The following is a 22,760-nucleotide window of genomic DNA, read 5'->3' on the forward strand; positions in this document are numbered from 1 at the left end:
GCGCAAGGCCAACCCGAGACCCTGTGGATTTCAGAGTAGTTTCGGACCTTTTTTTACCACAGTAAAATGCTTAACACGTGCAACAAATTGCGATAGAAATATATCAAGATGAAGAAATACGCCTTTCACACAATCACACTTTTGTGAAGGTCTCTTCCTTGATGCATTGCACACTACCGTACATACGAATCATCAGGCAAGTAACCCGGATGTCCCTTGCGCGGCCATTCATTTGCTTATCATAACAATCTGCCCCACAAGACTTGTGTATTTGAAGGCGCACGCACTCCCTTTCTGTATGCCCAATGTCCTCTCAAATCCACTGTTTATTTTACTTATGCTTGTAAATGTTCCAATGGATTACTTAAAACATTTTGACGTTTTTTTGCACATTTACTAGAGTTTGTCTTTAAAAATACATGTAGTTTGTGCTTGTGGGTTTAATTTGCCTGTGAGAAGGCCATCTTGATTTCACATCTACTCTAATTGCATTTCACTAAAATCAAACTTTCATTTTCGAAATGGTTAATAAAATGAATGCAGGCATACTACCTCTACCGTTTCAGATGGCTCACTAATCTGTTCAACACAAGCTTTTCACATTTCGTTCCTTTACAGCTTTGAAAAGTAGGTCATGAGAATGTAAGGATTTGATCATGTGAGTTCACCTTTAACATCAGAAACTGTTGCTGTGCATGACCACCAACAAAAGCCCATTTCAAGTTACATCCAAATGTTGGGGGATAGAATGGGGATGAATAAAACAAATATCTCATGAACGGTCTCTATTGCTGACTGCAATCCATTCCCACCTGAAACTAATTTGCTATACTGTACGCCTATTTGAGAAACACCCAGCGCAGTGTTACTTTCAGATTGGTGGTGAAATTTGTATTTTCAGTAAGTAATGTTTAAATATTCAGTAATAAGCACATAGGAGGCCAAGAAATGAAATCACATTTGATGTGAAAATATTTGAATTGCACCCCATTGGTTGCCTATACCTGAAAAGCATGCAATGTAGTGCAGAGAAGTGTATTGTAAAACCAGTTGAATTGGTACTGGCTGCATGTGGCCCCCCTTTAGTTCATGTTGATATTAGGGCGAGGGCGCGGTGATCATTTGGGAACGAAGCCTGAAATTCCAAAACTCCACACAGCTCTGAGGACATGCATTCTTTGTGTTTCACTTTATATATTGAGAAATCAAAGCTACAATACAGTATGGATCCATATATAATTGTTTCATTCATATACCAACACAGACACACAGAAAATAACTATAGGGGACCAGAGGTAAAATATCAATTCTAAAAAGTAAATTACAAAATGTACATTTTAAACATAGCAATTTTTTCCCCCACATGACAATCAAATGATATTTCAGTTTAGAATGTTTTATTATAGTTTATTGTGATAGCATTTTTCATTTTTAAGAAGAACCAACACAGCAAATAAATGTCGAGGGGGTCACATAGATACTCCAGGTTTGGCTTTTCCCGCGCCCCTCTGACGACAGACGAGATGTTCACCATAATATCTACTAACAGAACGCACAGCCAAAGAAAGCAAGGCTGTACAGAGCCACTCACAGACACCTACAGGAAAACGCTGCTCTGCACCGACGCTCCACAGCGGACTGCATGACAAACAAATTCCTGAAGAGAAAAATATAGATATATGCAGGCTTGTATGTATAAATAGATATACGCAGGTTGTTTGTGTGTAAGGACACATGTATGCATTTAAGCATGCATGTACTGTCTAAATCTGTGTATGTATACATTTAGAGTATGCAATGTGTCTTTTAATGTAAGAATGTGTCTATGAGCATGTATAAGAATACGCAAAATGAAGTTACTGGAATGATTCCGCCGCAACCTGGTTATGTTTTTCTCCTATTTTCTTCTGCTTTCCCAATCTTTCCGTTAAGGCAAACAGCTGAGATCTCTTATCCGAGCAGAGGTGATCAAATTCTGGTATTTGTGGTTATTGAACACAGGTAAACACAAAATGTTGGCATTAAAATAGATAGATGCAGAATATTGAGCCAAAGTTTCTATACACAGTCATAGCAGATCTAGGGCACAGAGATAGAGAGGGGAGGGGGAAGGCAGGTGGCAGGACAAAAAGTAAATTAAGTAAAATATTATCTTAAAATGGTGTCAAAGCAGGTTTTTTTTTTTTTTTTTAGCAATACTGTTGCAGTTTCAAGCTCTATTCGTACAGTATAGATGTTCCCAGCAAATTCATCAAAGAATTCTTGCTTGGTCAACACACACTAAAGCAAGAAAGGATAACTGTAACTATATATACACACAGAATGTGACTGATAAATACAGATTTAAAAGAGTCCTGCTTTTTTTTTTCCTTTTCTTCTTTTAACTTCACTTTAAACATGGCCGCTACTTCCGACACAGCTGTTTCTTTTATTTCAAACTTCGAGTTCACCCCACTTCCCCAAAGCTTTCTTTCTCCCACATGAAACCGATTAAAATACTATCGATGACCAACATTGTAGTGTTAAATACAATTAAGCTTTTAAGTCAAAAGGGAAGAAAAAAAAAACGAAATCCTTACTTGGGAGTGAAAAAAAAAGACGTGATCCACAACTGTCTGACAAATGTACAGATCGATATGATGAGCCCCAATCCTAAAGCACTCTGCCTGTTTTAACACAACAGTAACAACCTATCAATCTACAACCAAGACAGGCTCCAATGCGCTTATACAGGGGCATGTTTTGCACCAGGACCAGGGTACTTTAATGTGTTTTGCTTGGTATTTTTGACTGACAGACACCTAGTACACGATTAGACTCTCCATTGGCAAGGCTGTGGGGAGGGGTTAAGAAAATGTTAGTGAGCCCGACCAGTCCAGTAGAAACACAAGGGGCGGGGCAAGGTGGGGTGGTATGGGACAGAGGGGCGAGGGGTGTTCAGCAGCATCCCCCTCCGGCCTGTTGACCCCCCTGGCTACCAGAGAGAGTGGAGTTGGTGGTAGCGTGCTGGGGCCCGATCTTAATGCCGTTAGCCTGCCGAGACAAAACCACAACACAATGCAACCAGTTAGTGGATTCAGGCAGTCAGGAAAATGGATGGTGATGGTCAGGTGTGATTTGATGATTCAAGTTTGAGTGTTGTTTGTGTTTTTATGGGGTGGATGAATTGGACATCATAACAAGCAATATCAATGGTGACAAATTCTCTTTGGCTCACAGTCACAGTCCTTTGTGTGGGAGAGATGTGTACACACACACACGCACACACACTCAGCAGCAGCCAGCGGCACTTTCATCCATCGCACTGCTTTCATCTCCCCAGCCCTTCAGTGGCTGAAGAGAGCGCAGAGCGGCAGCACTCCACTGTGAGCCTGGGCTGCTGTGGTTTTCAGCAGTAGTAGTAGTAGCTCTTAAGGAAACTCTGCATCGCTCTAAATCAGATTTATAGTGTTAAGGGAAGAGGAGGAGGTGGAGGGGGTTTCTCACTACGTTTGCCAGTGAGCGTCAGGGATTCTAGCCAGGGCTTCCCCCTTCGTCAGTCAGCTGATGCGGTTTGGACCGTGTGCCTGGCCTCGTTTTTTTCTCTCTCCCCCCTTTTCTTTTTTTTACTCTTTCCTACTACTCTAATAAAAAGCATACCCAATGGCTGCTCAGGGGCTCGCCTCCTTCAGGCTGGCTGTAACCTTGTGGGATGTGAGGAATTTATGCGCTGGCCAGTAGCCAGGGCTAGCGGAGTGAGGGAAGGAGGGAGAGAGGGAGGGAGGGGAGAAAGGAGAAACGGAAGAACACACGGTGGAAGTTTTGCTTGGCAGACTGGAACCTGCTCTGCTTCTTCTCTCCCTCCTTTAGAGAAAGATGGAGTGTGGGCTGCTGCAAATAAGCCTCTGCCTCAAATATGAAGCGCAGAGGACGCATCGTCTCGCAGAACTATGTGGCGACGTAATAGGTTTAGCTAGCGAACCCAATGGCTTTCTGGCCTTCAAAATGACCTTTGTTAGATAGGACTATATCCAACGGCTGTTCTGTAAAGGTGTTATCCTTATTTACGGCCTCTTCACTCGGTTTATGACGTGGGCTTAGGGCACTACAAAAGGAGCAAGGGCGTTTGACCACTTGCCCATACCTCAGTTGATGACTTATAACGAAAAAGCTAAGCTATGTCAAGAAGATGGTATTTGTCAAAGTTGCAGTGTACAAAATGGACACCAAAAGAGTTTCTCTATCATGTCAAATTACCTCATTGTTGATGTCGAAGACACCCTCCTGAATCTTCTCGTATATCTCCTTCGCTGTGTTGATGAATGCCTGAAAAGGAGACATAGCCAAATTAGTACAGGATCAGAGCTAAAACCCATACAACACAAACTAGACATGACACTTAGATTAAAGAAACCAAGCCTCGGACCAATCAAACCATATAAACTCAGCAAAAAATTAAACATCCCTTTTTCAGGACACCGTCTTTGAAAGATAATTAGTAAAAATCCAAATGACTTCACAGATCTTCATTGTAAAGGGTTTAAACACTGTTTCCCATGCTTATTCAATGACCCATAAACAATTAATGAACATGCACCTGTGGAACGGTCGTTAAGACACAGCTTACTGACGGTAGGCAATTAAGGTCACAGTTATGAAAACTTAGGACACTAAAGAGGCCTTTCTACTGACTCTGAAAAACACCAAAAGAAAGATGCCCAGGGTCCCTGCTCATCTGCGTGAACGTGCCTTAGGCATGCGGACTACATGTGTGGCCAGGGCAATAAATTGCAATGTCCGTAGTGTGAGACACCTAAGACAGCGCTACAGGGCAACAGGACGGACAGCAGATTGTCCTCTCAGTGGCAGACCACGTGTAACAACACCTGCACAGGATCGGTACATCCGAACATCACCCCTTGCGGGACAGATACAGGATGGCAACAACTGCCCGAATTACACAAGGAATGCACAATCCCTCCATCAGTGCTCAGACTATCCGCAATAGGCTGAGAGAGGCTGGACTGCTGTAAGGCAGGTCCTCACCAGACATCACCGGCAACAACGTCGCCTACGGGCACAAACCCACCATTGCTGGACCAGATAGGAAAGGCAAAGTGTTCTTCCCTGACGAGTTGCGGTTGTCTCACCAGGGGTGATGGTCGGATTCACGTTTATCGTTGGAGGAATGAGCGTTACACCGAGGCCTGTACTCTGGAGCGGGATCGATTTGGCGGTGGAGGGTCCGTCATGGTCTGGGGCGGTGTGTCACAGCATCATCGGACTGAGCTTGTTGTCATTCCAGGCATTCGCAACGCTGTGCGTTACAGGGAAGACATCCTCCTCCCTCATGTGGTACCCTTCCTGTAGGCTCATCCTGACATGACCCTCCAGCATGACAATGCCACCAGCCATACTGCTCGTTCTGTACGTGATTTCCTGCAAGACAGGAATGTCAGTCTTCTGCCATGGCCAACGAAGAGCCCGGATCTCAATCCCATTGAGCACGTCTGGGACCTGTTGTATCGGAGGGTGAGGGCTAGGGCCATTCCCCACAGAACTGTCCAGGAACTTGCAAGTGCCTTGGTGGAAGAGTAGGGTAACATCTCTGGAAAATCTGGTGCAGTCCATGAGGAGGAGATGCACTGCAGTACTTAATGCAGCTGGTGGCTACACCAGATTCTGACTGTTACTTTTGATTTTGACACCCCCCCCCCCCCCCTTTGTTCAGGGACACATTACTCAATTTATGTTAGTCACATGTCTGTGGAACTTGTTCAGTTTACATCTCAGTTGTTGAATCTTGTTATGTTCATATAAAACGCAGTTGACAGTGAGAGGACCTTTCTTTTTTTGCTGATAGATATAGATATATATAGATATATATAGATATATGGTCTCGTTGACTGAATAAGCTCTAAAGAGTGGGATATACAGGAGTTTAGGATGAGAGGCATTAGCACGAGGCTCTGGCTTGTTGCCACAGAAAATCAATCTACAGCACTCCGCTGTAAGAACGACGCGAGCAGACGTATAAACAGAGAAAAATCATCAACTGTAATGATGAATTGGGCCTGTAGGATCGGTTTCTTTTTTGGTTGTACAGTACAAACATTCAAAGACCATTGAATTGGGAGTTTTAGCCTGAATTTACACCCTAGTTTAGGCCGTATAATCATAACCTTATGTACACCTCAAAAATGAGCCTAGGGCAGGGCCCCTCTCTACAGTAAATACTGAATGAAATTCATATTTTTAGCACGGAGTGAGTGAGGCCTACTGCGGAATCTGAAAACAAATGTCCACCTCAGCTCAGGAGGCCCGGCCTGGTCCTGTCTCTACCCTCCCTGCCTCTTCATGCATTAACATATTAAACAGCAACAGATGTTTCCCTCCGCCTGAGGCAGAGCGCCCCCACCTGGCCATAGAGACACAGGGCATAACCCAGGGACCCAGCATTAGCCTCAGCACAGGCAGAGAGCATCTCTCTCTTCATATAGTGCTTACCGTAGGGTCAATGGAATATAAAGAATGTCCACCCACCCACGTCTTCTAAAAGATGAGGCATGATTGGCTTTCAGCTGTCGCGGCGGACAGTGGAGCAGAGGGGGGAGGGGAGGTTATGAATATGGATGAGCTATAAGTGGGCGATGTACACGTCACGTCGCGGAGAGGGAGATGGAGGAGGAGAGGTATCGGGAGGATTCAGGGGACACTAATGAGACAAATTAATCATACCAGGGGTTTCTGCAGCAGGGAAGGGGGAAAGGCGGGGGGGTTCTATAAACCAGTCTCTCCATGCCTTAAATCCTCAGAAAGAGTCTGGCTACCCAGCACGCTGGAGAACAGACGTGCATGTGTGCGTTGGTGTGTGTATTTGTCTGAGCAAGAAAGGGGGGGGTATATTAATGGGCAAACGTGTGAGTGTGAGAAAATGATGTTGACAACACACACACAATAAATAGCACAGTGTGAGCAGGAGGTACCTCTTCTACGTTGGATGCAGTCTTGGCGGAGGTCTCCATGAAGATGAGGCCGTGCTCTCTGGCAAAGGCCTCCCCCTCCTCCTTCTTCACCTCTCTCCTGGACTCCAGGTCACTATGGGGACAAAAAAAAAACACTTGATATATACAGTACCATAGACCTGCGTTACGCTAGTACGGTCTTGTGTTTTGCACCAAATGATCTGCTAATTCATTCTGTCACTTTTGCCAGTTAGGAGATATGTCATCTAACTAGAGGAGACAAGAGCACATAGAGGGAGCAGGGGCTGTGAAACTGGGTGGGCGCATTTCAATTGTCTAAAATGACTACTTTTTCCCTTTCCTTCATCAGCAATTATATCATAAAATTGACCCGGTGAAAGCAAATTACACAGTCAAGCATCCACCATTTTGATTTGACATCATCAATAGATCTGAAAGTGTAGGTTAAGAAGAGGAAATTAGGAAAGGGTGCCATTTCAGACTTTTGAGGCGCACCCCGTTTAGCCATGGCAACCATGACAGGGTTGTTCGGTAAATATGAGTGACAGGGAGATGAATCTGACCTCTTGTTCCCAATGAGCATGATGACCATGTTGGAGTTGGAATGTTGGCGAGCGTCCTCTAACCAGGTTGTCAAGTGGTTGAAGGTGTCCCTTCTGTAATAAAAGGAACATTGGAGCAACACTGAGCATAAGAACACAATACATTGTCCTTTCCTAGTAAACTAATGCATACAAACGTAATTCATTAGGTGAATGTAGGTCCCTTTTGGAACAACAAAAGTGGATCTACATGAGCATAATAAAGAACATTGGGCGGGAGACATTGCATTCAATTAAATCCCCAATGTATTATACAAACATCAATCTCAGTCGCTCTAACTACGGTTAAACTGAATTAGCTGGATAAGAGATTACTTTTCCTTTCCTCCTAAACAAATGCATTAAAAATACATCATTCTACCTTATTATTATTTTTATCTGTCAAGAGCAACAGTCATGACCTGAATCCTAAGGGAGGACCTTGAGTGAGGAAAGTTGACTTAGTTACCATAGGGGTCCTAGTGTTTATATAGAATGATGAGGCCTGGGAAGAAAATGGCCGCAAGACTGACCTTGTGATGTCGTACACTAGCAGGGCGCCGGCTGCCCCTCTGTAGTAGGACCGGGTGATTGAGCGGAAGGATTCTTGGCCGGCCTGAGAGAAAAAAAACCCAGAGACGCTCAGTTAAAGTAAAGACAGAGCTCAGCACTGAAGCACAGTAACCTATAGTTAAAGGGTACAAAGAAGAGCCAGCAGTAGCACAAAACAGTAGAAGCAGTAGTAGCAGGGTTAGGCTATTTTATGTTTGCGTCGTCTAGTGACGATCGTTTGACAGCCATTGTCGATGGTGACAACATCGTGATGTCACAAACGATGGTTTAGCATATTTGAATTTGACTACACCTCCGGAGTCCGCCAGCACACAACAGCGCAGCGAACACACAGCAGGGCAAAACAGCAGTAGTAACTATCAATATAGTATCAACTCTTAAAAGGAGTCTTACTCCAAGTGCTCAAGGGTGTGTTGGGACAGACAAAATGCTACGGTGTCTGGTACACAGTATTACTAGGGTCAGGGGTTCTTCTGAGCCAAGGTTCTGAAAAACTCCTGGCTCTAGCAATGTTTTACTCATTCATGACATGCCTAGCCCCTACCCCATTCCTCCGGTCCAGGACCTCCCAGCCCCTACCCCACTCCTCCGGTCCAGGACCTCCCAGCCCCTACCCCACTCCTCCGGTCCAGGACCTCCCAGCCCCTACCCCACTCCTCCGGTCCAGGACCTCCCAGCCCCTACCCCACTCCTCCGGTCCAGGACCTCCCAGCCCCTACCCCACTCCTCCGGTCCAGGACCTCCCAGTCCCTACCCCACTCCTCCGGTCCAGGACCTCCCAGTCCCTACCCCACTCCTCCGGTCCAGGCTTCCCAGCCCCTACCCCACTCCTCCGGACCAGGCTTCCCATCCCCTACCCCACTCCTCCGGACCAGGCTTCCCATCCCCTACCCCACTCCTCCAGACCAGGCTTCCCAGCCCCTACCCCACTCCTCCAGACCAGGCTTCCTAGCCCCTACCCCACTCCTCCAGACCAGGCTTCCTAGCCCCTACCCCACTCCTCCAGACCAGGCTTACTAGCCCCTACCCCACTCCTCCAGACCAGGCTTCCTAGCCCCTACCCCACTCCTCCAGACCAGGCTTCCTAGCCCCTACCCCACTCCTCCGGTCCAGGCTTCCTAGCCCCTACCCCACTCCTCCGGTCCAGGCTTCCTAGCCCCTACCCCACTCCTCCAGACCAGGCTTCCTAGCCCCTACCCCACTCCTCCAGACCAGGCTTCCTAGCCCCTACCCCACTCCTCCAGACCAGGCTTCCTAGCCCCTACCCCACTCCTCCAGACCAGGCTTCCTAGCCCCTACCCCACTCCTCCAGACCAGGCTTCCTAGCCCCTACCCCACTCCTCCAGACCAGGCTTCCTAGCCCCTACCCCACTCCTCCAGACCAGGCTTCCTAGCCCCTACCCCACTCCTCCAGACCAGGCTTCCTAGCCCCTACCCCACTCCTCCAGACCAGGCTTCCTAGCCCCTACCCCACTCCTCCAGACCAGGCTTCCTAGCCCCTACCCCACTCCTCCAGACCAGGCTTCCTAGCCCCTACCCCACTCCTCCAGACCAGGCTTCCTAGCCCCTACCCCACTCCTCCAGACCAGGCTTCCTAGCCCCTACCCCACTCCTCCGGACCAGGCTTCCTAGCCCCTACCCCACTCCTCCGGACCAGGCTTCCTAGCCCCTACCCCACTCCTCCGGTCCAGGCTTCCTAGCCCCTACCCCACTCCTCCGGTCCAGGCTTCCTAGCCCCTACCCCACTCCTCCAGACCAGGCTTCCTAGCCCCTACCCCACTCCTCCAGACCAGGCTTCCTAGCCCCTACCCCACTCCTCCGGTCCAGGCTTCCTAGCCCCTACCCCACTCCTCCAGACCAGGCTTCCTAGCCCCTACCCCACTCCTCCAGACCAGGCTTCCTAGCCCCTACCCCACTCCTCCAGACCAGGCTTCCTAGCCCCTACCCCACTCCTCCAGACCAGGCTTCCTAGCCCCTACCCCACTCCTCCAGACCAGGCTTCCTAGCCCCTACCCCACTCCTCCAGACCAGGCTTCCTAGCCCCTACCCCACTCCTCCAGACCAGGCTTCCTAGCCCCTACCCCACTCCTCCAGTCCAGGCTTCCCAGTGCCTTTCCCTAATCCATACACATTCCTAACACAATAGAAATTCTCAACTAGAGCGCCATTATTCCAAAACCAAGCTTCCTGGTTTTCCCTCTGCAGCTAGGCAGAGCACAGGCAAGCCCCTGTCACAGAGTACAAAAGGCTCCTGTCTTTCTCTACGTCCCATCCCTGACTGACTGACTCCGCACAAACAAGGGGCCCACTATGTTCCACACAGCCCATAATATAACATGCTACCACTTTGGCCTATCACAACTCCCCGTTCTCTCGCTCGCCAGTCAGTGGTTGGTTTGTACAGCAGGCAGGCAGACAAGACCTGTCTATAGACACCATTGTCAGTGTTTGATAAGATGGCTTCCCTCTTCCCTGGATGGCTGCTGAGGACTATTGAGCCTGGATTTTCTCTACCTCATCTGTTCTGTTCTCTTCTGGCCTGGCAGCAGGTGAGTGCGAGCCAGGCAGCCAATGCTCCAACACATTTGAATTCAATAAGGCCCAGTCAGTCCCTCCGTTAGTCCGTGGCAACAGTCCCCCGAGGCAGCTGCTAACATTGGAGCTAATGGAGGCCATTGTGAATAAATGATGAATGACACTTTTATGCCTGCCATCTGCCAGAGCTCAAAGGTTACAGGAAGGCCAGAAATGCAGATTTTGTCTATTACATCACCCCCAGGGCAGGCAGTGCCTCCCGGCTCCTCCTCCTGTGCACACACACACAGACACCCACACACTGATAAGGCTACACGGCCAGTACACACACCCTGTGTTTGATTGTGACTCTGTCTTGGTAGGGTGGACATGTGGTGGTCTGGGATGTAGGCTAAACCACAGCGAATTCTAACGGAAGGGATATTCATAATGGTGTGTTGAAAATACCTATAAGATTTTGTTAGGTTGATAACCAAAGTTCGAACCCGGGTCTCCAGATATTACATTTACGTCATTTAGCAGACACTCTTCTCCAGTGTGACTTACAGGAGCAATTAGGGTTATGTGCCCTGCTCAAGGGCACATCGGCAGATTTTTCACCTGGTCGGCTCGGGGATTCGAACCAGCGGCCTTTTGGTTAGTGACCGGTCCAACGCTCTTTAAACCACTAGGCTACCTTCTCTCTCAGCATTAACTTCTGCTGAATTACAGCCTTACCCTTTTCATCAACAAAAATGCACCCAAGTTACCACGTGGCCTAGAAAGTACACAGCAGCAGCAGGCACTACATCTGTGGCCCAGAAGGCCTCTCTAGGGCCTAGGACTCTACTACCACCACCCCCACCATCCATCAGCATTATTGCTGTGGGATTCTATTCTTATTAGTAGGGCTGTGTCTCCCCCTACAGGCCAACATACATACTACACCAGGTCATCTCCTGCAGCGTTCATATTTTCTCAGCACTGCACAGGGAATAATCACCAGCAGGGCACAATGAGAAACCTTAATTATCACTTCACACCTCAACCTTCACGTGTAAAACACCATTCAAAAACTCAAAATAGAAAACGTCACAAGGACATAGCTGAGAGACTATTTGAAAAGAGGGTGAAACGTGTCAACAGCCAACTGACATAATGCTGTTGTGTAGTCGCAGTCATCCTTTCCTTTGCAACATGTCCATGCTGACACATGCATGTCAGGGGGGGGGGAGAGAGAGCTAGTCCTGCTGTGCAAGAGTCCATTAGGGAGATACCCCATATTGGATCTAATATTTAAGACTATTTTAATGCTGTATGTGTTGAAGAGTTCAGAGAAGAAAAAAAACATAATAGACTTGTCTTGTTAGACTTGGTGGGTTATATTGGGTGAATTACACACTGAGTGGGTGCCACTCATACGACATGGATGTGATCGTCACTACGTGGAAAACCTTTATCACTTTGATGATAAGATACATTAATGTACGAGTACTGTTTTTGTACTAATGATTACAGTTTACTCCTCATAAGTGCAATTCAGATAAGTTACAATTCCATTTAACTGTATCTGGACAGTATAATACTAGCTACATTTAGGGTGTCCAATAAATAAATTAATAATAAAAAAACACTGACCAATTTGTAAAATAATAATAATCCTTTCAACATTTTTATCCTTGTAGGATGACCAAGATCAGGGTGACAATTTTTTTTTTAAGTGGTAAAAACAGGAAAATAGCATTGCGTCGTCTAGGCTGGACGCTGTGCGAGAATTAAGGCCAATTGACAGGCTCCCCGTTGAACTCGTCATCGTTCTTCTCGAACACGGAGGACGTAAAACAATAGGAGGTAAGACTGATATCGATTGAGACATTACATATTTTACTTTACGCTTTTCATTAATGTGAAATTCCTGTTCATTTTCGATAACGTCTCACAAAAACAAGTGTATGTCTGAAATGTCAATGGAACACTGAGCGTACCGCAAGTTTTCTATTTTCAAAGCCTTTTACTATTAATTCCACTCACGTCATGTTATTGTTGCGACCCGCAGAAACAACTTCGCAGACGACCGCTACATGTAAAAATCCTCAAAAGTTGCTGCGAGAACGCGGCACCGCTCTGCCAATAGAACTTGTACTTATTATCGGACTTATTAGGTTACAAAATCCGACTTTTTGGATATAACGTTAATGAATCATATTTGTCTTGGTAAATGTGTTTATAACATAAGTGAAATGACCAAAGCGTTTGTTGAGCCACTCTGGGCAGAGTGGGTGGACATTAACACATTTTTCTTAATCGTTCCTGACAACTGGACGCTATCACAAACAGTCCCAAGGCGTTGCATAACGCCAATTTCAGTTGCACAACGTTTTGAAATAGAGTGCTACACGGTGCCCTAATGAATACCACAAAGGAGTCGACTGTATTCAGGTAAAATCTCATCTGTTAATGTGGTACGGGGAAAGTATCTTACCGTGTCCCATATCTGCAGCTTGATCTGTTTGCCGTCTATAGTGATCATCCGCGCCCCAAACTCCACACCTGGGAAAGACACCCACCACCACCAGGTTACACAATCAGTCTACAACTCTACATGAAAACACGGAGTTGGTCCAGGAGTTTTTCCATGACCACGTGATCTGAGCAGATTTTTTTTTTATAAATGGGCCCTAGTTCTAGGCTAGTATTTCATGGTCAGGAAAAAGTCCTGGTCTTAACCATAAGCTAGATACCAGCTTCCACCACAAATACGCCCTGGCTAAAAGCCTATGGTGCATCACGGTTACACCAGAGATAGTGTAGTAGATCAGACACTGGCCAAACCGGTAGACATTAAATCATATTAAAATGCTAATACATCTAGCTCTCTCCTAATGCCAACACATCTCCCTCATCTTCACAGGTTAGACCAGAGGCGAGGGATGAAAATCCTTAAGAAATGAATTAATACGGTGATGGGATCTGAGCGGAATGCTGAGATGATTTAATTGAGGTCCCTCCAGTGCATCTAGGCAGTGCATCTAGGCAGGATACATTTTAAATCCCAGTCGGTCATTAAACGTTATAATGAATAATGACATGTGTGATATAAAGGAGTCTTACCGATAGTGAGGTCATGCACCGGCTGAAACCGCTTGTCTGTGAACTGTAATAATAGGCATGATTTCCCAACACCTGCAAAACAAACAACATGCACGGTTAAACAGAGGCACACACACGAACAAATAGGTAACATTCTACAGTAAGGAAATTACACACTCACATTTTTCACTTTAAAATTTCAAAGTTTAACAAACCATACAACTATGCACAATTTTTTGTTTTTGTACTTCACCCCTTTTTCTCCTTAATATCCAACTAGCAGTTACAGTCTAGTCCCATCGCTGCAAATCCCCTACCGACTCAGGAGAGGCGAAGGTCGAGAGCCTTGCGTCCTCAGAAACACGACCCAGCCAAGCCCCACTGCTTCCTGACACACTGCTTGCTCAATCCGGAAGCCAGCCGCACCAATGTGTTGGAGGAAACGCCGTACAACTGGAGACCGGAATTAGCGTGCAGGCTCCCGGCCCGCCACAAGGAGTCGCTAGAGCGCAATGGGACAAGGACATCCTGGCCGGCCAAACCCCCCTAACCCGGGCGACGCTTAGCCAATTGTGCCTTATGGGTCTCCCGATTGCGGCCGGCTGCAACAGCCCGGGATCGAACCTGGGTCTGTAGTGATGCAGTGCCTTAGACCGCTGCACCACTCGGGAGGCTGCACAAGGACTACTTTTAACAATTCTGACAGAACATTAGACAAAAACACATTCAGTGTAAGAACAGTGAAGATGCAAAGTTTGGTAACAAAATGAGTTTATTCTATCACCAAACTTAATGTGTACCGGTTTGGCCAGTGTCTGCACTGTTTGGCAGACATTTTAAAGTGAAAAATCTGAGTCTCAGGGTAATTCCTTTACTGTGGAATTGCCCACGACTAACATTACCTAGTCACATACACACACTCTCTGTAAAACCAACCACTAGTCAGCTGTACCTGTGCCAAAAAAGCGTGTCCTTTATAAATAGTGAACCAACAGGTTTTCAGCGCTTTTATTTCCACGACTGATCAAAACTCAGACATAGTGAGCAATATTTTTGGAAGATCAAATCGCAAAACATATAGCATTGTGAGAATTGTTTTATTTCACCTTTATTTATCCAGGTAGGCCAGTGAAAGAGGTGTTGGCTTTGGGGATGACCAGTGAAATACACCTGCTGGAGCACATGCTACTGGTGGGTGTTGCTATGGCGACCAGTGAACTGAGATAAGGCGGAGCTTTACCTAGCAAAGACTTATAGATGACCTGGAGCCAGTGGGTTTGGTGACAAATATGTAGCGAGGACCAGCCAACGAGAGCATACAGGTCGCAGTGGTGGGTAGTATATGGGGCTTTGGTGACAAAACGGATGGCACTGTGATAGACTGCATCCAATTTACTGAGTACAGTGTTGAAGGCTAATTTGTAAATGACATCGCCGAAGTCAAGGATCGGTAGGATAGTCAATTTTACGAGGGTATGTTTGGCAGTATGAGTGAAGAATGCTTTGTTGCGAAATAGGAAGCCAATTCTAGATTTAACTTTGGATTGGAGATGTTTGATGTGAGTCTGGAAGGAGAGTTTACAGTCTAACCAGACACCCAGGTATTTGTAGTTGTCCACGTATTCTAAGTCAGAACCGTCCAGAGTAGTGATGCTGGACGGGCGGGCGGGTGCGAGCAGGGATCGGTTGAAGAGCATGCATTTAGTTTTACTAGTATTTAAGAGCAGTTGGAGGCCACAGAAGGAGTGTTGTATGGCATTGAAGCTCGTTTGGAGGTTTGTTAGCACAGTATCCAAAGAAGGGCCAGATGTATACAGGATGGTGTCGTCTACGTAGAGGTGGATCAAAGAATCACCTGCAGCAAGAGCGACATCATTGATATATACAGAGAAAAGAGTCAGCCCAAGAATTGAATCCTGTGGCACCCCCATGGAGACTGCCAGAGGTCCGGACAACAGGCCCTCCGATTTGACACACTGAACTCTATCAGAGAAGTAGTTAGTGAACCAGGCAAGGCAGTCATTAGAGAAACCAAGGCTGTTGAGTCTGCTGTTGAGTCTGCCGATAAGGGTAGGATGGATATAGGTCTAACAGTTTGGGTCTAGAGTGTCTCCACCTTTGAAGAGGGGGGATGACCGCGGCCGCTTTCCAATCAATCACAATACATATCGTATCGGCACCTAAGTATCGTGATAATATCGTATTGTGAAGTCCCTGAATCTCTTTAATTTGACGTTAGACAGAGTAATAGAAAGAGATTAAAATGTCAGACTGTATCGGGCCCTACAGCCCTCTGACTACACCCCCACAATGGTAGAGAAGCTCAGTCAGTCCGGCTGGAGCCTCGCTCTAGTTAGCATATCAAGAGGCTTCTGGCACATGGCTGGTCAAACAGGTAGAATTCTGATTATCAACGCCAGTAACGCATGACAGAGGATGCTTAAAACCACTGATTCAGGGTCAGATATTATTTCATGCCCTCAATGGTTCAGTTTGGGAGTGGGATAGTGTTATCTGATCTTAGATCTGGGATTAAGAAGAACGATCTATTCCAAGATTATTTCTTCAGAAGGATCTATATCAGAGGCCATGTCAACATGATGAGGACGCTCCTGATATGGATAAAATGGCCGGCCCTAATGTCAACCCACAAAATGTCAAATGCCACAACTCATGAGGTTGTTTGGTGTGATGAAATCAAGATACTCATAGGTAGCACTGACCATAATGAATGCAAAAATGTGGCTAAATCAACTTCTCACAAAGTAGACTCAAGGCCTAAATATAATGTGTGACGTGCTCCTGTGAGAGAAAATAATAAAACGTGACCGTGAAACACACCGCCAAACAGTGGAGGGGGGGGACCTGTGAAAACCTGTGTGCTGCACCGCATGGTTACAACGCAAACAGGTAGGGCCGGGACGATACCAGTATAGCAATACTCGTTAGTATTGTGGATTTAACTTCTTTAGGAAAACAGACCTAATGTTGGAAACAAACGTCATTATGTTGTCATCCAGAGTCACATTAATTTATTTTCCAAGATATAGAACACAATATTTTACATACAGCAGGTTTTTGAGACCAAAGAGTTTGGTCTGCTTCGTATTTTCATTTTTTGCAATGGAAAACATATTGCGACGATACTGGTATCGTCAAAGCCCTTCAAACAGGTGAAACCTTCAGGACACCAGAGAAGGCTTTCATTAGTGTTTCTATGGGTTACCACTGCCGTTGCTAAGCAGGGGAGCCAGGGTGATGGAAGACACCATGAGAAGGATGTACAGAAACAACAAAGCAAAGTCACCATTACACAACGTTACCATGCACCTGCTAGCCAATCAGCCTCTAGCTCTGAATAGACGTGTGCATGTGGTTCTTTAGGGGTCAGGTCATTATCGTTAAAAACAAACAGTGGTACTGCTCATTCAATTAGACCGGCCTGCCAAATCAAAGATTAGCCTAAGCAAGCTTTAGGCTAATTGCTATGTTGGAAATAATGAGATGAGCACATCATACTTTGAGGTGTGATTCTATCTAGGGTTCTGTGGTGCATATGGTTCTTTCAAAACAGCTGTTGCTTTTTCATGATAGGCCTATATTTTATTTAACCTTCAACTAGTCATTGTAAGCTAATTATTATTTACAAAGACAGCCTACGGCGGCCAAACCCTAAACCGGACGAGGCTGGGCCAATTGTGCACCGCCCTATGGGGCTCCCAATCACGGCTGGTGGTGATACAGCCTGGAATCGAACCAGGGTGTGTAGTGACACCTCTAGCACTGAGATGCAGTGCCTTATACCGCTGCGCCACTTGGGAACCCCCTATATGCTAGGAAGCATTTAATTGTACTATGTGTATTATGTGCATATGACAAATAAAATGTCACTCATTGAAATACTGCATTTGATTTGGCACTGATGTGAAAATAAACCGTTTCCTTTTCATCCAGGTGAAAATACTAGGTTATGCAGGCTGAGAAAAACAATCATATTTTTGGACAGAAGGGAATTCTCCACCATCACCTTATCTAGCCTAGTAAACAACAACAGGATATATCTAACAGCTCCAACAGCTAGGACAGCCATACCTAAACTGCAGCCATGTAGAATGGGAATGAGCAATATGATAGCTTGGGTTGCAGGTGCTCACATGATGGCCCACAGTGAAGCTAGGGGATGACAGGTCTGTGGTGTTGCAACTGGACTGTTTACTGCTAGGCCTAGTATCAGAGGCAGAGAGGACAGCAGGAGTGATATCTGCTCCCAGCATGCTCTGTCTTTCAGAGAGGGGAAAACTCCTATTTATAGATGTTTAATGATTGAGCAGTGTAATTTGGAGTTTCTGACTGGGAAAGAAATATTTCCTAGATGCTGAGGTCTAGCCGTTAAATTATTTTTGCACAGAAAGTGACATGGGCCTAGGCTACTTAAAAAGTGGACAGAATATAGAGCTGGGACGATAAACCTAAAATGATTGGCACCAACCATACCCATCACTTATCGCAGACATTTTGCTGCTATCGTTTATGACGATAATTACCCTATACTAGAGAAATGTGAAGTTTGCTAATATGGGTGATTGTTAATGGGACAATTGACGGCTACAACCATCAAACCAATAGTAATAGTTTAAAGGATGTGGTGCACATTGTTATAAACGTATCGTTCTATTTATCGTTATCGTATTAATCCAGGCAATTTACACAACATGACCAAAAGTATGTGGACACCTGCTCATCAAACATCTCATTCCAAAATCATGGGCATTAATATGGAGTTGGTCCCCCCTTTGCTGGTATAACAGCCTCCACTCTTCTGGGAAGGCTTTCCACTAGATGTTGGAACATTGCTGTGCGCGACTTGCTTCCATTCAACCACAAGAGCATTAGTGAGGTCGGGCACTGATGTTGGGCGATTAGGCCTGGCTTGCAGTCGATGTTCCAATTCATCTCAAAGGTGTTTATGGTCAGGGCACTGTGCAGGCAAGTTCTTCTACACCGATCTCTACAAGCCCTTTCTGTACAGACCTCACTTTCTTCACAAGGGCATTGTTGGAAGCACAGAATCGTCTAGAATGTCATTGTAGGCTGCGGCGTTAAGATTTCCCTTTACTGGAACTAAGCGGCCTAGCCCAAACCATGAAAAACAGCCTCAGACCATTATTCCTCCTCCACCAAACTTTACAGCTGCACTATGCAGTCGGGTAGGTAGCGTTCTCCTGGCATCCACCAAACCCAGATTCAGCCGTTGTACTGCCAGATGGTGAAGCATGATTCATCACTCCAGAGAACACGTTACCACTGCTCCAGAGAGCAATGGTGCTGAGCTTTACACCACTCCAGCTGATGGCATTGCGCATGGCAATCTTAAGCTTGTGTGCGACTGCTCAGCCATGGAAACCCATTTCACGAAGCTCCCGACGAACAGTTCTTGTCCTGACGTTGCTTCCAGAGGCAGTTTGTAATCCTGTAGTGAGTGTTGCAACTGAGGACATACGATTTTTACATGCTACGGGCTTCAGCACTTGGCGGGCCCATTCTGTGAGCTTGTGAGGCCTACCACCTTGCGGCTGAAGTGTTGTTGCTCCTATATATTTCCACTTCACAATAATAACACTTACAGTTGACCGGGCAGCTCTAGCAGGGTAGACATTTGACAAAGCGACTTGTTGGAAAGGTGGCATCCTATGACGTTGCCACGTTGAAAGTCACTGAGCTCTTCAGTAAGGCCATTCTACTGCCAATGTTTGTCTACGGAGATTGCATGGCTGCGTGCTAAATTTTATACACCCATCAGCCGAATTTGAAGGCGTGTCCACATTCGTTTGTATATATAGTGTATCGCAATATAGATTTTTGTCCATATCGCCCAGCTCTTACAGAACATTCTTAAATAGTCTTCCCCAATAGTAACACACGTGCCTAAATTATAACTATACCACCCAACTAATCTCACGTTACATGACAGGCATTACTGATTCTGGTCAAATTCATCATTAGACAAATGGAGTATGTGAATTCTTAGTCCATGACAGCAATAGTATTTAGAAGTAGGGCTTTGAGTTTTTTTTCTGTTAACTAAAAACTCATGGCCCTAGTTTCTGGTCAGGAAACTCTAGTAATGAGTAATTACACTAATAAATGTAAGGAGTAGGCCTAACTCTCCTGGATGTAGGCTAGTCTGGAAAATAATGCACTGACAGATTTGTACTACTCCTAAATGCTAACCTCTGAGATTTGGGTTGGTAATGACATCTCATGTTTTGAAACAAGCATCATATGATATGCTGTCAGCAAATACTTCAAAGTCAAATTCTTCCCTTTCATCTTAGAGAAATGCAGGGGCTCAAGCTGGTAAATCTGTTATTGGCTTTCCTGGGTGCAGGATACACTTCCCTTCCCTGATACTTTTAAACGGAGTAAATCAGTAGATTGTTACTTTTAAAAGACCTCATACACCATTGAATGTACAGGCCTTAGTGATCAATCAGTAAAGAGATGGAAGTCATAGCATCACTCCCTGTGGACTTGAGATACCAAAATGGTTACAGGTACACATAACATCAGGTGGACCAGCTGCATGTGTTTATTTCTCAGCATCATAGACTGACATTCTCTCTAGCCAGAGACATGTTACCTTGAACTATCTCAGTATATATTTTGCCCTGGGCAAAATGCTGAGCTATTAGGCTATTTCAACAAGGATCAGTGTTGAGCTGTTAAGCAACAGATTAATAATAACACTGATCTAACCAAATAAAACGAAGTAGCACATAGCTAACGTGAGTTGCACTGTTATTGATAAACAAGTACCTGCGTTGCCTGCTAAGTCAACCTACGGGAAGATGATATATGCTTGCTTTGGCAGCATCCACGATATTTCTTCGGTTACCGTTCTAGACCTCGTCTAACAACAACACATGACAGCAAACTGCGTAACATTATTGACACAGTACCCGTGTATGAGTACATTATGTCAGTTAAAAGACCATGAAAGCCTAGACCGCTACTGTAAAACCCTGGCCATGGAGGAGGCCGTAGGAAACCGTACCAAAACTCTGTAAAACGCCATTTCGAGGGAGAGGGGACTTGTGGCCTTGTTTTGTGGCTCAGAGATATACGTTACAAGCTCGCAAAAAAAACAGAAAGCCCAAAACATGGATGTGAATGAGTCCAAAGGGGCTGACATGGTCTGTGCAAGCACCCATGTCGTTTAAGTGCTGTCAAATTAGATAACTGTTGTTAATGTCGCTGTAAACAGCTAACGTTAGATACAGCTAGCTAACCAACGACATTAGCCTAGGCTAGTTAGCATTGTTAGCTTAGCATCCCACTCTCACAATACAAAGCGGAAAGACAATAGGCCGTCAGCTTGGTGTTTTCAACAGTTGCTAAATTAGCACACCAGCACAAACTGTGCGATGTGGTGGAAAATAATGTTTTCTTTTTCACGTTAAAGACAAGATAATGACATACTATTAACGCTGTTAGCAAGCGAGAAATATATATGTCATCCCACCCCTTGCGTCTCCGCTTTTACCACGTCACTGGACTCTCCACCACTGCGGAAATAAAAGATAGCGGTTAACGTTAGCTGTCGTTAGCAATCTTTGCTACCAGTGAATACTTACCCGTGTCTCCGATAATGATGTATTTGAAGAGGTACGCATATGCCATGGCCACTGGGTCCTGTGTCAACCTGCCTCGGCCGTTTACTGTGGCTTCGCTACTTAAAACTGTATGACAATTGTCTATGTAACCGTCTCGGTAATCGTTATTGCGTTTCCTTGCTAGCCTTCTTTCTCTCTTCAAAGGGAAGGAACAATAAACACTTCCAAGCCTCTGCTGACGACGTCATATGTTCCGCCCTCGCCACGCACGCAAGAAAAAAGAAGATTATTTTGCCCCCGGAAGTCCGTCAACTTGCCCTCACCACCCAGTTCTTCTTTTTCTTCTTCTTTGGTATAATGGCGTTACCATAACCATTTGCCACTAACAGTTTTTTATTAAATATTATGTCACTTAGAATACTTTTTTTTTTTTTTATCTCAATCTCAAATCAAATCAAATGTTATTGGTCATACACATGGTTATCAAATCACATTTTATTGGTCACATACACATGGTTAGCAGATGTTATTGTCAGTGTAGCGAAATGCTTGTAAAAATTATTAAAGTGACTAGTGTTCCATTTATTAAAGTGGCCAATGATTTCAAGTCTGTATGTAGGCAGCAGCCTCTCTGTGTTAATGATGGCTGTTTAACAGTCTGATGGCCTTGAGATAGAAGCTGTCCCAGCTTTGATGCACCTGTACTGACCTCGCCTTCTGGATGGTAGCGGGGTTAACAGGCAGTGGCTCGGGGGGATGTTGTCCTTGATGATCTTTTTGGCCTTCCTGTGACATCGGGTGCTGTAGGTGTCCTGGAGGGCAGGTAGTTTACCCCCGTGATGCATTGTGCAGACCCCACTACCCTCTGGAGAGCCCTGTGGTTGTGGGCGGTGCAGTTGCCGTACCAGGCGGTGATACAGCCCGACAGGATGCTCAATCTACTGAATTTAACAATTTGTAAGACATCATTATTTGCATACGTTATAGGCTAGTTATTTAGACCTACACACAATGATGTAAGATAACCCGGCTAACAATTATAATAAAATCAAAATCAAAAGGGAGAGAGTATGTTTTTGTAATGTCCCCCTAATGTTTGGGTCCAGTTTTCTGTTAGTTATGGGAACATTCTATCTATGTTAGCAAAATCCTTCTGAGAACCATTTTAGCATATTTTGGAATATTCCATCAACGTCACATCATACACACCCTGCCAGAACATGGTTGCCATGTTCTCAGAATATAAGATATTAGTGTTCTAGACACATTTCATGAGAACGTTGAAAAAACATTCCTGTGTCCAGTTTTCTGAGGGTTAGGAGAACATTCCATTAACGTCTCACCAAACATACACAGAACATGGTTGCCATCTCAGAATGTAAGATATTAATATTATAGCCACGTTTCTTGGGAACATTCCAAAA

The 22,760-nt window shown here is 45.4% G+C and overlaps 1 protein-coding gene across 1 annotated transcript; it reads right to left on the minus strand.

Moving 5' to 3' along the window:
* Positions 1–1,380: 1,380 nt before the first annotated feature.
* On the minus strand, positions 1,381–21,535 carry rab2a (RAB2A, member RAS oncogene family). Its single transcript, NM_001140033.1, is given in 8 exon segments — positions 1,381–3,033; positions 4,237–4,305; positions 6,966–7,077; positions 7,529–7,621; positions 8,080–8,162; positions 13,116–13,183; positions 13,745–13,816; positions 21,358–21,535. Coding segments are annotated over 8 exon segments (639 nt in total). The 5' UTR covers positions 21,404–21,535; the 3' UTR covers positions 1,381–2,937.
* Positions 21,536–22,760: the final 1,225 nt, after the last annotated feature.

This window comes from Salmo salar, chromosome 14, assembly GCF_965601325.2.
Source record: "Salmo salar chromosome 14, fSalSal1, whole genome shotgun sequence".
Taxonomy (NCBI): domain Eukaryota; kingdom Metazoa; phylum Chordata; class Actinopteri; order Salmoniformes; family Salmonidae; genus Salmo; species Salmo salar.